The sequence below is a fragment of the Lissotriton vulgaris genome, chromosome 8 (genome assembly GCF_964263255.1).
Source record: "Lissotriton vulgaris chromosome 8, aLisVul1.2, whole genome shotgun sequence".
NCBI lineage: Eukaryota > Metazoa > Chordata > Amphibia > Caudata > Salamandridae > Lissotriton > Lissotriton vulgaris.
In genome coordinates this window covers 528,849,455-528,866,245 of record NC_141696.1, presented here as the reverse complement: position 1 = coordinate 528,866,245, position 16,791 = coordinate 528,849,455, and the positions used below count along the sequence as shown (strand labels likewise).

Below are 16,791 nucleotides of genomic sequence, written 5' to 3'. Positions count from 1 at the left end.
TTTCTATTTGTTTGTGTTAAAGAGAGCAGCTTTTTATTCAGCTGCGCTCTCAATCGAAGGTCACTTGGCCTATTTAGGAGGTATTTAACTTTATTTCAGAAAATGTGTATACAGTGGGAAAAAATGTGAATTGAGTTTTCTAAATTCAGCAATATTTTCCTCTAATTGAATGTATTGGAAATGCATACAGTGCATACAGTACAGTTTATGGAAAAGGTTCACTGATGTCTAGATTCCCAGTAATTTGATTCTGTTTCTTGACATTATATATAATGCCTTTCCCAGAAGATGAGCACGCTTTGTTATCAGAACGCCTGCCCAAATAAATACCAACCTAAAATGTGGTCTTTGGAGACAATTAGCTTACTTTAATTACCACCCACTAATTCAGACAACTTTTGAAATGAAGTACAGAGATCATCATTTTCTAGGATCCTCATTAAAGATCGAAAAATGAAAATTGGTGCTGTAGTGCTACCTGCTAATGTGGGCACCGTAAATTATCGCGAAATAGCTACTAGGATTGTCTTTTGTTGTTTACTTGCAGGGACAGATTTTCGAAACCTATAACATGGCTGCATTGTGGAAACTGCCATGCATTTTCATTTGTGAAAATAACCGATACGGAATGGGCACGTCGGTGGAGAGGGCGGCAGCAAGCACAGACTACTACAAAAGAGGAGACTACATTCCAGGTCTCAGAGTAAGTATGAGTGTGCATGGTTTTTGCTTCCAATCTGGAACTGCCTGTTGTTTTCACTGTTGTGCTGGGTCGTTTTAGCACATGACCACATCTTGCCCTTTTCTTGAGTTTTCATATCAGAATATTCATTGAGTGAATTCAAATTTTGTAAGTAACTAATACTGATTTTGTGTTCTTCTAGGTGAAAATAAGACATATTTTCAGTGTGCATTCTAAGATTTTATTCTTTTGAGAGATTGACACCAGCTTTGATTCCTCAATGTGTTTAGGACTCAAGGGCCTGACATACAAAAAACCGTGCAATCATTAAATGACATGCTTTGCAACAGCAAAATGGTGTTAAAGGCTTTTGTCATTTTTCAGTTTGGCGTGGATGGCCCTGTGCTAACCCTAAGCTTAAAGACTTTGTTGTAAAAATGGCAAAAGGCTTTGCCGCTTTGTAGCTCAGCGTTGATGGCACTGAGCGAATCCTATGCTTGAAACCTCTGCTAGAAAAACAAAGATTTAAGGTGGGTGGATTCAAAGTGTTGATGTTGTGCTCTCTGTCTAACCTTGGAAACTACTCTGAATGTCATGCTTCCTTTTCTGCGTATATACAGATAAATATATATGCTTGTAGTATGTGTAGTGCAATTAAGGTGGCCTTTGAGTGATTACCTGTCTTGCCACTGGCTTGAGAGGTGACCTAGGAGCTAACCAACTCCTTCACTTTCCGAGACCTCTGGGGCCAGTAAAAGTGGCTAACTAACCTTTCGCAGGTTTTGCCCAGATGCCCAGCTAGGTGGATGTCATGAGCTAAAGTTAGGAGGAACTCCCTGTACTTCTGAGGTACTACCATTCTCCTAGTGGCGCCAGGGTTGGGGTCTCTGGCCTCAGTTTATAGTAGTCCCTCTTCCCAATAAACTCTGTGGGTATCACTGACCTCTCCCTTTTCCTGTACAGCAGCTTTCTGTCTCAGCAAAGGCAGTGTGTGAGTGTGAAGGTACAGGACCTCTAAGGGTGGCACAATTAGTGCTGCAGCTCTTAGAGGCCTTCTCTAGTCACAGTGCCCTGGGTACCTGTGGTACCCTTTACCAGGGACTGACCTGTGGCCAGAGATGCCAATTGGGTTTAGGCTTCAATGCAGTTTTAGAGTAAGAACATAGGCCCTGGGTACCTGGTTAGCATGATCCTAGGGCCCACTCAGTCAAAGCTCATCAGCAATTCAGCAAAAAGTAGAGGCAACCATGCAGCAAGCGGGCACTCTCTTACAACGGCGAATAGGTGAGTTCTGCACAGCCTGGAGGGGATGAAGCCGGTATTCTGGAATATGGAGTGTATTGCCATAACTGAGACTGGTTAACCAGATGTATCACTGTCTTGCAAGTGGATTCAGGTAAAAAAGGGATAATTTTCATGAGAGTCCTTAATAGTGAGAAATATGTAGCTGTGCCCCGATTGACTTCAGGAAAAAACATCAGGCTATTATCAAATCGAAAATAATATTTTTGACTGAAAAAGCAGGGAATGGAACAGATCCTATATCGCAAAATACCAAGAGGCAGACCAAATGTAGGATTGTTTACCGAACATCAGAACCTCTTTTTTGTCATTGTTTGACTTAAGCCAGTTGGCTCCCATCCAGCCATCAGGAGAAAAGGTACAAGCACAGAATTTTCCTTGTGTGGACATATTGTTTTTTTAAGATAGAAGCAATCATTTTTATATCATCCATGTTTGACTTGATCTGAAAACCAAAGGAGTGAATTAAAGAGGCAAGGGGAGTAATATAAATATTGAAAGGGTGGGGCATAAAGAGTAGCCCAATGGAATGCAAAAAGTTAAGAAGCATAAAGGGGTATACTGACTGACTGAGTAAGCAAGAGTCAGCACTAGCTAAGAACTGTGAATGCTGTAAAGACTGAGGATGTAGTGTGATATTGTATCAGTCATAGCTGGGAGGTCTAGAACAATCATGGGGATCAATCCTCCCTTGATCAGTATACATCTGTGGTTCTTAGTACACCACTGAATCTGCACTTCTTGCAGTTACTGACCATGAAAGCTAGTGAATGCAGTGTAGCAAAAGGTAAGTTTCAAGGTAGCTGGACAGTTGTTTGTTAACTAGTTTTCCAGTATTTTAGTGGGCAATGGTAAAAGAGAGACAGGATGAAAATTACTTAGCACAAACGGGTCAGCTGTATTAAGTGACATGACAAAAATAAGTTTCATAGATTCGGGAAGGTGGCAGATCTCCATTAGAGGTTACGTATATCTTAGGTTAAGATGACTCAGTCTCTTCCCAAAAGTACACGAAAAACTCATCGTAGTGAACCACCAACATTTTAGCAGCCATGTTGCATGTTCACGTCTCCCCAAGCAAAGTAGTTTCTCCGGTACTGGTGAGTTGTCTGATAAGCTTCAGAGAAAGATGCATAATCCCGACACGTGGGACACATCAGTGGATTTGCTGAAAAGGTAGTCTAGCCGTGAAAAAGACTGGTGCAAGGCGGAGAAGTAAGTAAATGTTCACCAATGCACAAAGAGGACTATATATCTGAGTCCTAAGGAAAGCTCTCTTTCAGGTAAGAGTGTTCATGTGCGACCCAGTAATGCAAAACCTGTAGGTTTTGAGTTTCATTCCATCAATGTGTTCAAATCCGCTCCCCAATAACAATTGCATCCTGGGCAGTGCCTAATTTCGAGCTGCAGGGTCTACCAGCACTCATTTGTGGGGACTAGCACTTACATTTTTTTAGCAACAGCCAAGCGAGAAAGGGGAAAAACACAAAGCAAAAAAACAGAGGACAAACGACGATAAAACCATTATAAAGGGAGAAAGCAGGGACCTGAAAGAGGAAGCTAAACAGGCATAGTGTCTGGGAGTAGATTAAAGAGGCATTCGATTTAGGACTAGCAGCTGAGGTTTGCTATTTAGGCACTGACATTCAATTGCACTGGCTACACACTTCTGAACAGAGCTTCCGGATTTCTTTCTTTTATAAATAAAGATTGATTCTGTGGAGGCTTGAATAACAAAGTGCCAGTATTCCGTAAGGAATCCTGTACCAGAAGGGTTGGAATCATGAGTACGACAGAATGACCAAAGACGGCCTTCCACCATGCTAGGCAGCATGGGCCTGATGATTCTAGTAATTTTATGGTCTCAAAGGTCAAACCCAAGCCTAATGTCTCTTTTTTTTTTTTATATCTACCTAACTCATGTTGCGATTTGGTAACACATTACTGAATAACAATTTGGGTTTCAGAATTAATGGAGAATTGGTATTCGGAAGGAGTGTGTAAAGGGCGTCTGTTCCAAATACAGATTCTTTAGCTTCAGTAGTAATGTTTTACGACTGATATCGAGTTGCAAAACATAATTAATGGTAAGCATTTGCAGACGGAAAGGGGTTCCCAAGGGCTATCTTCCCCTTTGTGAATGTCTACAAGAGCATTTTTTCCGATCTGGCTGTGGTCCTTGGGACTACTGCCTGCTCGTACAAAATGTTTATAAAAGTATTCTTTCTTTTTTTTTCTCAAATGCAGCCCATTTTTCTTTTAGGAATACGGGCGGCATTTAAAAAAAATCATAATAAAAAGATGTCTTTATTTAAAAGCAATCACGGACATGTTGTGCTGACCTAGCAGGCCAACATGCCTGAGACTTTAACCGATCGTAGATGGTCTCTGTTTGCAACCTACTTCGTGCATATTAATGATGTAGGTCGAATAGCAATCCACTACGAATCTGTATTTTGTTAACCAACTTATTAGTACATAGACTGATTCACAAAATACAAATCTATTTATTAGAAATCTTCTTCAAATTGCACCCACTTCTACAGAATGCTATTCAGTAGATTTCTGTTAAGAAATCACAAATTGCAAATTATTTGATGCAATTTAAGATTTCTTATTGGGAATCCTACTACATCAGCCTCAAGATACATTGACCCTGCTAATCTTTTTTTCGTCAGTCACTGCTAAGAAAAAGGATTCTGAAGCAAGATAGCCATATCCCTAGTAAACCCAGAGTGATACACCTATATCCGTATCGCTCCAGAATGCTGCAGTTGAGATAAGAAGGTGCGTCTCCTGCACCAGTGGAAAATCATGGTAGGGTCTCCTGGCAAATTTCAGAGTGTCGGAATAAACAGACTGCATTGAACATATTAGTTCTGACTGCAGTGTCGCGAAAAAGGGACTGAATTGGTAACAGAGAAAGAGTTATCATTACTTAATCCCTCTGTTATATTGGCTCTGGCATTAGGGGCTGCCTTAGAGTAGACCATAACATCAAACACTAATACCTCAGCATAGGAAAGTGGCAGTGAGGGTGTGGATTAGATAAAGGAGAACTGTTAAAGTTGTCCAGTGCCCTTAGATCTATGATTGTGCCTGCCGACAAAGAGCCTCCTTCGATGCTGGCTGAAGCACACCCATGAGTATCCCAGGAAATTGCTTCAAGGCCCTGGTCCTGTAGCATAATTTGGAAACAAACAAAAACCCAAACACATCAAGCATGATAATAAAACACCAATATAATCAGAAAAACATTGCAAGTCTGACAAGCCACAACTGGAAATTAAAATATAAATCAGCAATTTTGGCCCACAGCACAAAGAACCTTTTGTATCAAAGAAAGAGAACGTGCTTAATAGAAGTGGGTCTATTTAAAAAATGTAATAAAAATGTGATCGCATATATAATTTAAAAAGGGGACTGTTATCATTGGGGCAAGCCTGGTCATCGCAAAAGTTGAGCTCCACCCCATTGAATGAAAACTGTGATGTGGAAAACAAGTGAGGTTGTAACATACCAACATTGAATTAGTCCTGTTGAACATGGCAGAAGTTTCCTGAGCCATCTAGCTGTTAGCATTAAATCATCATTTTTCTTTGCACGCTTGGGGACTTGTATAGTACATTTTTTCAGCTGGATTTTGGATGGACTCTGTAAGAGTGGGTAAATGTATTTTGCAGACCTAGTATACAACCTCTTCTGCCTTTCAATACGTGGTTGTTTTTATATTCTTGTGGTATTTTGTTCTGTTTTGATTCATTGTTGCTATTTCTACTGTACTCTATAATTTTCCCTGATGTGTTTGGTTAAATGTTCTGTTTCTAAACTATGGGTTTTCTAAGGGTATTATAGGATTGTTTTGTGCTTTAGTTTTGCAGTGTGCTCCATACAATCAAATGTGCATAAAACATTGCTGCAGCGCAGAATCAATGCATTCTACATTTGAAATTGACTGGAATTTAAATTGATATTCTCACTAAAAGTAGCTTTAGTGGACAATGCTCTTTTCATTTGAACGGGAGTTCAATATGTTTCTTTTTTATTTTATTTTGCCAGGTTGATGGTATGGACGTGTTATGTGTCAGGGAGGCCACAAAGTTTGCTGCTGATCACTGCAGGTCTGGCAAGGTGAGTTGCTTCTGATTATTATTTTTAATATTCTTCTTCTGTACTGTTAACGGCATGAAACCACATTAATTCTTCAAGGGGAAAAGCTGGGAAAAACTAGCTGAGAGCCTACTTCCCACCTCCTCTTTTGAATCAGACAAGCCTTTAATTCTTGGAAAGACAAATGATAGACTCACTGCCCCCCCCCCTCCCCTGGAGCCCTGGAGAGAGACACCATGACAAACCATCTGACCATATTTGTACTAAGTGGCATAACATTTTATAATGCAGCTACGGTACATATGCATCTTAATTGTAGATGAGCAGTAGAAAATGTTTGGCTGCTAATGCCTAGTTTTCTTTTGTTAACAAAGCATACACATTTCTATGTTTAAATAGCAGGAACAAAATGTGTGCAATAAGTTAAGAAAGCAATGAGACTCATCATGAATCCTAGATTCTAATTCCTTCATATCCTTTTTTTCCATTGATAGTGCTGGGTCTTGTAGCACAGTTGTGCATGTGTGTTTTTAGTTGCTTTGCAGAAATATTTTCTTGGTTTTTCTGGCATACACAGCGACCCCATTGAGCAGGGCCCGGACCCAGCTGTCACCCATGCTGCTGCATTGCTGTTTGCTTCTGCTTTTCTCCTGTTGTTCCCTCGTTTCTGCTCTTTCGTTGGTTCCCCCCAATTCTAGATTGCTTACTGCTTTTCTTTGTTTTTTCGCCTTTCTCCCTTTTGCCATCGCTTTGAACTGCTTAATTGCTTTTACTTTTTCTTTGTCATTTTTGCTGCTTTTTTCTCATTTTGGCTTTCTCCTGGTTTCCCTAACTTTTTTTTCCATTGCCTTCCTCCTGTTCTCCTTGGTGCTTATTTCCTACTCCTGCGTGCCTCCCATTTTCCCACCTAACTCTCCCCACCACCACTGAGCGCCCCTCCTTCCTCCCAAGACCTACTTAATGGAGGGCAGAGCACAGCGCACCGACGGCTGGCTTGCCAAAGGCAAGCCTGTCTACACCTGGACCGCTCTGAGCACGAGGACCTCTGGTTCCCAGCCCACCCGCAGATAGGACGCTGCTGTCCTCCACACCCTGAACACCGAACCACCAAGCAAACACTGCTGACACACTGCACCCCACTCTATGGTACGACTATTCTCCTGCGCCAGATGCATCGTCTCCTGCACCAGCATGACCACCTCGACTCCAGAAAGCATCACGCTGACCTTTCGCCTCACCACTTGAGAAGCAAAACTGTAGTGTAGTTCCTATATTCCCAATAGGCTCTGCGCATTGGAATAATATACACTATAGATTTGACATAGGACTGAGGTCAATATGTCTCTTATCGAGTATACTAAACTTAATTGTGTGTGCCAGCGAACTCAGAGGTCACTAGAAACTTTCTCGAGTAAACAAGAAGGGATTAGTTTCTGACAACCACAGAAACATGACAACTTTGTTTCCCCTAGAATCGAAACATATCTTCAGCGTCGTGGAAACAATAGATAACTATTTCACTCAGTCAATCGTGCATGCTTTGTTTCTACAGAGTTTGCACAGAAATAGAGAGACTGGCTTTTCAATAAAAGGGTTTTATTGAACAGTCTTCTTTCTCATGCAAGAGAGGTGAACTGCGACAATCGTTAGACAGAATGCAAAGTGTAATGCGTACAGCGTAAACTGTAATATAAAATAATACTGTAATAGCATTGTCTTTTGCTATGACATGACAAAATACATACATAAATAACACAAGCTAAAATACTCGACTGGTGCTTCTAAAATACGCCTACCCCAGTGTACCTAACCTAGGTCTAGTACGAGGGAAGAAGTAGGTGGTGTCTTTAGAATGGAGAATACAAACAGGCAATCTCAGCCGCCAAAACTGCCTACTTATCCACAAAAATTCTTAACTCCGCGCAAAAATCTAAAGAAATCTTTGCCATTGTGGATGAGCTCTCACACCGGGATAGGGTGACCATCAAACCCCTCCCATCTCAGGCACTTTGTGATTCCCTTAACTGTTTCTTTATAGATAAAATCAGTAAAATTAAAAACAGTATTTCCTCTGGATCCCCGGCGACGTCCCTCACAGAGATCACTCCCTCATTTAATTCCCATTCCTTGACCCAGCTCCCCCTCATATTAGAAGAAGACTTTCTCTCTCTGCTTAATAAAATTTCATCTGGCTACCCCACAGATTGCTGCCCTCCTGCGATTCTCCGGGCCGCCTTCTCGGCTTGCCCCGCCCCTCCGCTGGCCCTCCTGAACAACTCTCTCCTGCTCGGTGAGGTCCCCAGCCAGTTCAAGAACGCTGAGGTGGTTCCCATACTAAAAAAAACCAACGCTGACCCCGCGGTTATGGGTAACTTCCGCCCCATCTCCCTTCTCCCTTACCTGAGTAAGGTACTTGAGACACATGTGACTAGCGTCCTCAGTTCCTTTATTGAAGACTCCAACTTCTTAGACTCCCAGCAAGCCGGGTTTAGACCTGCCCATTCGACGGAGGCGGTTATCCTCTCTGTCATGGAGGAACTCCGTAGAGGTGCCGATTCCAACATTAGCCAAGCCTTGATTCTCCTGGATCTGTCGGCAGCCTTTGACACGGTCGACCACACCATCTTGATCGACCGTGTCAAAGAGGTGGGCATCAGTGGGACGGCCCTTAACTGGGTCCGCTCCTTCCTGACGAACCGCCACCAATCTGTTCGACTCTCCCAGTTTTCGGCTGACAGGATGAAGCTCACCTGCGGCGTCCCGCAGGGCTCGTCCTTGTCACCACTCCTTTTTAACTTGTACCTCACTCCCCTGATCCGCTCCCTCCGGGGAAGGAATGTCACTGCATTTAACTATGCAGACGACATTCAGCTTGTCTTCAATCTTGACTCCTCGAATGAAGCGGCCCAAGACTTTCAGTCCACCCTTTGCCATATCAGTAATTGGATGGGCGCCCACCATCTCAAACTTAATCCCGACAAGACGGAGCTTGTTCTTGTCGGAGGCCCATCCAACCCCTGGAATTCTACCTTCTGGCCTATTTCCCTCGGCCCCCCTCCCTGTCCGGCTGACAAGGTAAAAAGCCTGGGGGTTTACATCTCTCATGATCTCTCAATGAAGCACCAGGTCAGTGCCACTGTGTCTTCCTGCTTTTTCCAGCTTAGGAAGATCAGGAAAATAGCCCATTTTCTGACCACCGAAGCCCTCACCTTGGCATTGCTGGCATTAGTCATCTCCCGGATTGACTACGCCAACGCCCTGTATGCAGGCATCCCACAATATCAAATCACAAGATTACAGCTGATACAGAATCAGGCAGCTCGCCTGATCTATCGTCAACCCAAACACCACCACGTCCGCCCTCTGCTCAAAGCCCTTCATTGGATTCCTGTATCGGAGCGTTGCAAATTCAAACTAGGCTGCCTGACCCACAAATCTCTGGCCGGCATCGGCCCTTCCTTCATCTCCTCCCTTTTGCACCCTTACGCTCCCTCCAGGCACCTCCGATCTTCTCACCATGCACTCCTCCAGACGCCTAGGTTCAGGCGCAAAAAACACGGAGGTCTCAGATTCTCTTTCCTGGCCCCCTCATTCTGGAACTCTCTCCCGCTGGAACTTAGACTCTCTCCTTCCTACCCTCACTTTAGGTCTCTCCTCAAAACTCACCTCTTCCGCAGCATTTACACATAAGTACTTTTCACCTCCCCCTTATGCCTCCCACCGAATAAGTGAACAGCGCCAAGAAACCGTCCGGTGTAAGCCGCGCTCTATAAGAATTTTTTACATTACATTACATTTAGCATAGGTTTAGTTTTTGCCAACAATTGCCAAAGGTTTCTCTAGGTTCTAATCCGCGCCATACCTTAGAATAAGAGAGGTTGGTATCTCTTACACAGACTCTATTTCCCCACACCCCGCAAGAGGAAGTCAGAAACACTGGAGCTTGTTTCTCGGCAGGAGGATGACAGCTTCTGGTCAGTGTGTCAGCTAGAGAGTTGGCTTCCTTCGGCACTTGCTGTAGCGAGCTGCGTCGTGCAAGTAGGTAGTTGAACTGCACCCAACCACACCGTGCTTTGCCAAAGCAAGTGAAGGTATATTTATACCATGAAGGTGTTTAGGAATGGTAGCTTTGACGTAAAGTCGGGCATATGAATGTCATGAATGAACCCCTAAGGATTAGATGTTCATGCATAATAAACGAGTTCTTGGAGAAATCAATATCCAGGCCAGGGGAAGTCCCTAACAGCTTATGAGTCTGGTTTTCCAATAAATCGTTGTGACATAGATGAACGGATGGAAGTAGCCATGCCTGTATTTGGGCAGCATGGGCTATGTCTAAATAAGGACTGGATTTCTATGCCTATATATGGGCAATGTGAATTGTACCTATATAAGGGCATGAATCGGGAAATTCATTCGGAATCTAAAATGGAACACAACAAAACAGCTCCACCGCCTACTCCTCAACACGTGCTCCATATGCAAGCATTCCCCTCTTCCTCACCGAGACCGAGCTCAAATCTGCATCCACTCTAGACATTGCCGCAGCGATCCCCGACGGAAACAAAATCACTCACCAGGACCACACTAAGACAAGCAGGGAGGAGGAATAGCCAACATCCCTAGAGACCATATAGTGCACCCCCAACAACACCCAAACCTCCATGGAACATCTCAGCTTCAAGCTCCACAATGACGCCAAGACAACCATCAGAGGCACCCTTGCATACCGACCCCAAGGACTATACTCTAGCTTCTGCAACCCCATCATAGAATTCATTGTGCCTCCCAGCCTTGGACTCCAAGGACTACATCTTCCTCTGTGACCTAAATTTCCACATTGACAATCCCAAATGCAACAACACTGTACACTACCTCAACAGTATGAGCAACCGCTGATTGACCCAGATCGTCTACGACCCCACATGCACCACAGGACACACACGCGACCCTATCTTCACCTCCAACAACTGCGTCAAATACAGCCACAACTTGCATGGATCGACCATTCCATCATCCACTTCAGCATCTCAAGCCTGCTCACCACCACCCCCAAGATGACCAGTGCCCCACACCGCAGCTGCAACAAATGTTAAGACCAGCTAGACTGACACCCTTAACACCTCCAACACCCCCGCCACCAACCTTGAATAGGAAATTAAGAACTTCTGCACCATTGTCCCCATCAAGACCAACCAGAATAAATCCTCAAAAGGAACTAGCTAGCACACCCCAGAACTCAAAACAGCAAAATGATACAGCAAACAGCTGGACACCTCCAACAGGGCAGTCTTCAAGACCTCCCTTAACCTCTACCACTTCCTGCTGAGGGTAACAAAGACAGCCCTAGCAGCACACATTGCAACCAGCGCCAACAACAACAAGGAACTCTTCAACATTAAGGAATTCGCCAACCTGGCTCCCTGCGAAAACAACATCCTACCCTCACAAAAACTAATCGACATCCTCGCCAACTTCTCCCATGACACGCTCGCAACCATATACAGAAACTTTAAACTCCAACATACACCTGTGTACTTCCTCAATAGATATGCCACCACTGCATCTGACCCGAACCACAGACTGACCACCTGGAATCTACTCTGTACCCAGGACACCACCTTAACCTTGAAATCCATCCACTTGAGAGCTCACACAGACACATGCTGGTACCACATCTTCAGTCTCAGAAACCAAAGGATCGACCAGGAACTCACTACCCTGCTCAACAACTCAATCACTACTGCAACATTTCCCAACGTCTGGAAAGACGCCAAAGTCAGACCACTTCTCAGAAAAAACCTCTGCCGACACCAACAAACTCAAGAACTACAGACTAATCTCCATGCTCCCTTTCCCAGCCAAGGTACTGGACAAGATCATCAAAAAGCAACTCATGACATCTCTGGAGCAGACCCAGCTACTTAACGCCCTCCAATCCAGCTTCCGCAGCAACCACAGCACCTAGACTGCTCTGATTAGGGCTAGAGCAGCCACCAACATCAGGACCCACCTCAACTGACAGGAAACAGCAGCTCTGATCCTCCTTGACTTTTTATCAGCCTTTGACACTGTATCCCACCACAGACTTATCACAAGACTCAACCACATTGGCATCCAACGGGAAACCCTGAGATGGATCACCTCCTTCCTCACCGGAAGAATACAGAGGATCCACCTCCCAGCTTTCACCTCCGAACCCAAGGATATCGCCTGCGGTGTCCCCCAGGGCTCATCCCTCAGCACCACACATGAATTCATACATCACTCCGCTGGCCAACATAATCAGATTGCACGGTCTCAATATAATTTCATAAGCAGATGACACCCAACTCATCCTCTCACTCATCTACGACCCCACCACCACCAGGATCAGTTTCCACAGATGCATGACAAGCATTCCAACTGAATTAAGAACTGCCTGTAGCTTAACATGGACAAGATGGAATTATTCCTCTTTGGCAACAACAGCAACCTATGGAACGACTCCTGGTGCCCATCAGACTTAGGACCCACACTCTCCGACCACGCCAGGAACCTCAAAATCCTCACTGACAAGCTTGCAATGAAATCGCAGATCAATACAGTCTCATCCACTTGCTTTCTCACTCTGCACATGCTACATAAGATCTTCAAATGACTACCACTACACACGAGACACACAGTGACACAGGCCCTCTTCACCAGTCGACAAGACAATGGCAACGCTCTCTACATAGGAATTGCTGCAATCCTCCTACAGAGACTTAAGACCATACAGAATGCTGCAGCCAGACTCGTCCTCGACGAACCCTCATCACATCCTATCTCAGACAACTCCACTGGCTCTCTGTACAGAATAGATGTCAATTCAAACTGCAGACTCACACACAAAAAGCTCTTCACAACTAAGGGCCTGTCTAACTTAACCATCCCCTGAACGTCCACCAACCGGCAAGAACACTACGCTCAGCCTCCCCATCACTGGCCCACGCTCCCAGCCTCTACCGAAGCAGAAGTGGAGGGCAATCCTTCTCCCACAGCCTCCCTATGCAACCCAGAACCATCACCTCACTTTGGAAATTCCAAAGGGCTCTCAAGACCAGAATGAACCTCCGGGACCGGCAAGCGCCTCAGAACACCCCAAAGTCAGCCACTACTCAAAATCAGTTGATTAGACGTGCTTTCAAAATCCTAATTTATTATTGAAAATATTGGGCCTTTGTTTGCTGGCTCTCTCCTCGGCATGCATGGGCGAACTTGACTCAATGCAAGAACTTTGAGGGGAGCTCATTGTAAAACAAGGGGTGACACATTTTCATTTCTGCTCCATGGCTTTATGGCCTCCTATGTGTGTGTATCGGCCTTGATAGGAGGAAGAGGCATTCAGTGGGCTTCTCTTACTTGGACCACAAAGACATATCCTTTACTCTTTACGATGCTCTTACATGTCTTACGCAATTTCAGTTTTGATTCCTGCCTGACTTCTAGTGGTTCTCAGTAGTGATTATCCAACTTGATCACGCATTTGTGCATTTATACGTATTTACTAGGCATAGGCATCCACTGAGTTGCGAACGTTCAGGAATCGTTCCATCTTGATGCACACTTAGCCTCGGTATTGCACTCGCCCCAATCAGAGAGAATTTCTGATGTCCTGGTGATGGAACAGAACAACATAGAATGCCTGGTTATTTTTTGGTTCACACGTGGGATAAAATGCTAATGCTTTGGAATCAGGGAATGCATTGATTCTCTACTTTTATCTAGGTCTGTTGTGTTCAAGAGCCCCAAAAAGCAATAAGTATTATGATGTGGAGGCACAGAAAAGACTCCTCACCTGCATGGGACGTACCCCACCCCTGCAATTCTGATTTATTTCCCTTCCGTGCCAGATTGCATCAGTGAGAATTGTGTTCGGTCCTGTCACCACTTCATAGAACCCAACCACCTTAAGAACCAACCTGGATACTTCTGAGGGCCAAAGGAACCTAAGCTTCTAGCTTCCCTGCTCTCAAATCTTCTAATTGAAAATACGTCCTGGACAATTTGTTTGAGATTCCAGGTGCTGGACCTTCCTCTTACTAAATCAGAACATTCAAAGTGAAAGTAGATTTATTAGCACTGTATATAGCAAAATGGTTTAAATGTAATTATAAGATGTGTTGCCTATGTTCTTTCATTTGCATCTAAAATCTTTTCTTATTTTTCTTTCAATTTTTATTCCCAAATTGTTAGTGCGTGAATAAGTTTGAAGACTCTGCGGACAAGTGTTTCGTGTGAGCTTTTGCAATATGTAATAAGAATTTGGTACAGTCTGAAGCAGTTTTCCAAATTGAAAGGAACTGCTGACCAGCTGCAAGGTTCTCGGAGTCTGAGTCGGAGGTAAACACTGACCGAATCACAGATGAACATCACTTGAGGTGTTTAATACATAAAAATCTGGCGGTCAAACAAGAAACCTTTAAAGAAAAAGAGACCCAGCAACCATCAGCCATCTAGCTCACTATTATTAAGTAGAATTCAAAAAGGAATATTCTATTCCATAATCAGAACTGATATCGAAAACAGAGACCATTACGAACCAGTCAGATTTCCATCAACTGCCAGACATGGCCAGTGTCATCATCTGGATATCCTTCTTTTCTTCCCACTCAAACTTTTCAACACAAAAGGAGATGATGTGGTGTAAATTTCGTATTGGTCTCTGTGACCTCTACATAGAGTAGTAGAAAAATAGAAAAAGACCAATGACCAGTTATACTACTTGATCATCTGATGTATCTAGAGGATATCCACTAAATATATGATGGAAAACGATTACGTACAGTGCAAGTGAAGTGGTGATCTAAAAAGGATATGGAAGAGAAAAACCTTTTATTCTGATATCTCTCCCAAGCCTAATAAAATAATTGCAGATAAGATGTAAACCAAATATGTCGCTGCTTGTGAAAAGTGGTCGACTAGTTTCAGCCATAAGGGGCTAATAGCCCAGGCTTTCTTCATTGTGATTGTGTATTTGTCATATTTGTCATATTACCTTCATACAGGCAGAGTGATTGTCCCACCTAGAAAATAGAATTACACAGATACATCGTAAATCATAAGGATACATAACAATAATAGATTGCTTTCTCTTTTTCCTTTTACACACTGATTTCAACGGTTTAGTCAATATATCAAGAAAGAGAGAACAGGTCCACTCACCTGTCCTATATGAGGTATTGGCCTCATCTCACCCGGTAACCACTCAGGTGCATGAGACCCCGCCCTGTAAACAAGGTAAAATGCGCTTTTCTGGGGGGGGATCAAAAGATAAAACTGATTGGAGTGAAATACACAAACCAGTATGCAAAACAAAACTCTTGATCTCAAATGAAGAACACATCCGAAAGATTGCCTCATCTTCTGGCTGATCACGTAGGTAGAGCAGACCTTAACATAAAACTGTGTGTGTAGAAATGCTCAAGATTCAATGTTAACTATGATGTTTATGTAGCCCTTCTGAAAAAACCTTTGTTCATTGTGATGACAATATCCTAATATTCACTGAACAGCACAAGAGTCTGTATTGTGATGTCCTGACTCTTGTAAAGGGCATGCATTTCTTTTATTATGTGCCCTGCGGTATATCTTGTACTATCTGTAAGCGTTAGCCTGTTTACAAGAGAAAACCATTATAATCAAATCATTCTGATGTCAATAGGGATAAAAGTGAGAGCGGACAATTCCAAACCTAGGACAAAGCCTTAACCGAGGATACGCACAAGTCTTATCAATATTACAAACGTATCCAAACTATAACTCTGATATCCCGAATGCGTGCACATACAGTCGAGCACTTGTTCCACTATGCATGCTCGCATCGCCTCACCTCTCCGTCGGTGCCTCGGGCTTCACCTCAGTGCATGGGAGGTCCCGAGGCACCATCTTCGTCGTCTTTTTGAAAAGTCCACTGAATCTTAGGAACGTCACTCCGGTGCGACGGACTACAGAATGACGTCAAAAGTGACAGTCTTGTAGTTCTATCGCTAGTCGTTTTGTAATGTGCTGTTTTTTCTTGCCACATTCGTGTTCCTATTCTATAAGCTTTTAAAAATATTTTGGCCTCTGGAACTGATCCCTATCTGCGAAATAACTGGACATATTAATTATTATATACTATAAATCAATAATTGGTGGCTCTATATAGAGTACATTGTCCTTCGTTGTCTTACATATTGAACAATAAAGTTTGTATTGAGGGCCGATGTAAAACTCCACATTATCCCAGGACATGTTAAATTTACTTGGTAGAACATACTGCTTCGATGGAAGCTATTTCATAGAGAAGGACTAGAATTACAAGACTAAGATTGAAAGTCTATAGTTCTCAAAGCGCTATGGTTCTTACAAACGCTACTTAGATATTGTTATTAATTGAAAATGTAATTAAGTTTCTACCACTGGCAGCATTGATAAATCTATCAACCCACCTGTGCAGTTATCAGCTTTGATGTAGTTAGGGTGATTCATTACTAATCAAGTGTGATTTTTTTACTTTGAGTGTTTATTCATGATAGCGAACAAACCTTAGAGAGCAGAGAATTTGGGCATATCCTTAATGGAAGCTATTTCAAATGACTGAAATCCTTCTGCTTCTATAACTATTGGACAGATAAGGGGGCAGGTTAAAACCCCAAAAGAGTTCCATGACTGGTACTAACATTATGACCCCT

General features: G+C 43.3%; 1 protein-coding gene across 2 annotated transcripts in view; it reads left to right on the top strand.

Moving 5' to 3' along the window:
* LOC147697257 (pyruvate dehydrogenase E1 component subunit alpha, mitochondrial) overlaps positions 1-16,791 on the top strand; it is a 158,794-nt gene that overhangs the window by 99,360 nt on the left and 42,643 nt on the right. For both annotated transcript variants that reach the window (XM_086934334.1, XM_086934333.1), the window contains 2 exons: positions 548-703; positions 6,044-6,115. In XM_086934334.1, the coding sequence (XP_086790460.1) occupies positions 548-703; positions 6,044-6,115 (228 nt within the window). The remainder of the gene's footprint in view (positions 1-547; positions 704-6,043; positions 6,116-16,791) is intronic.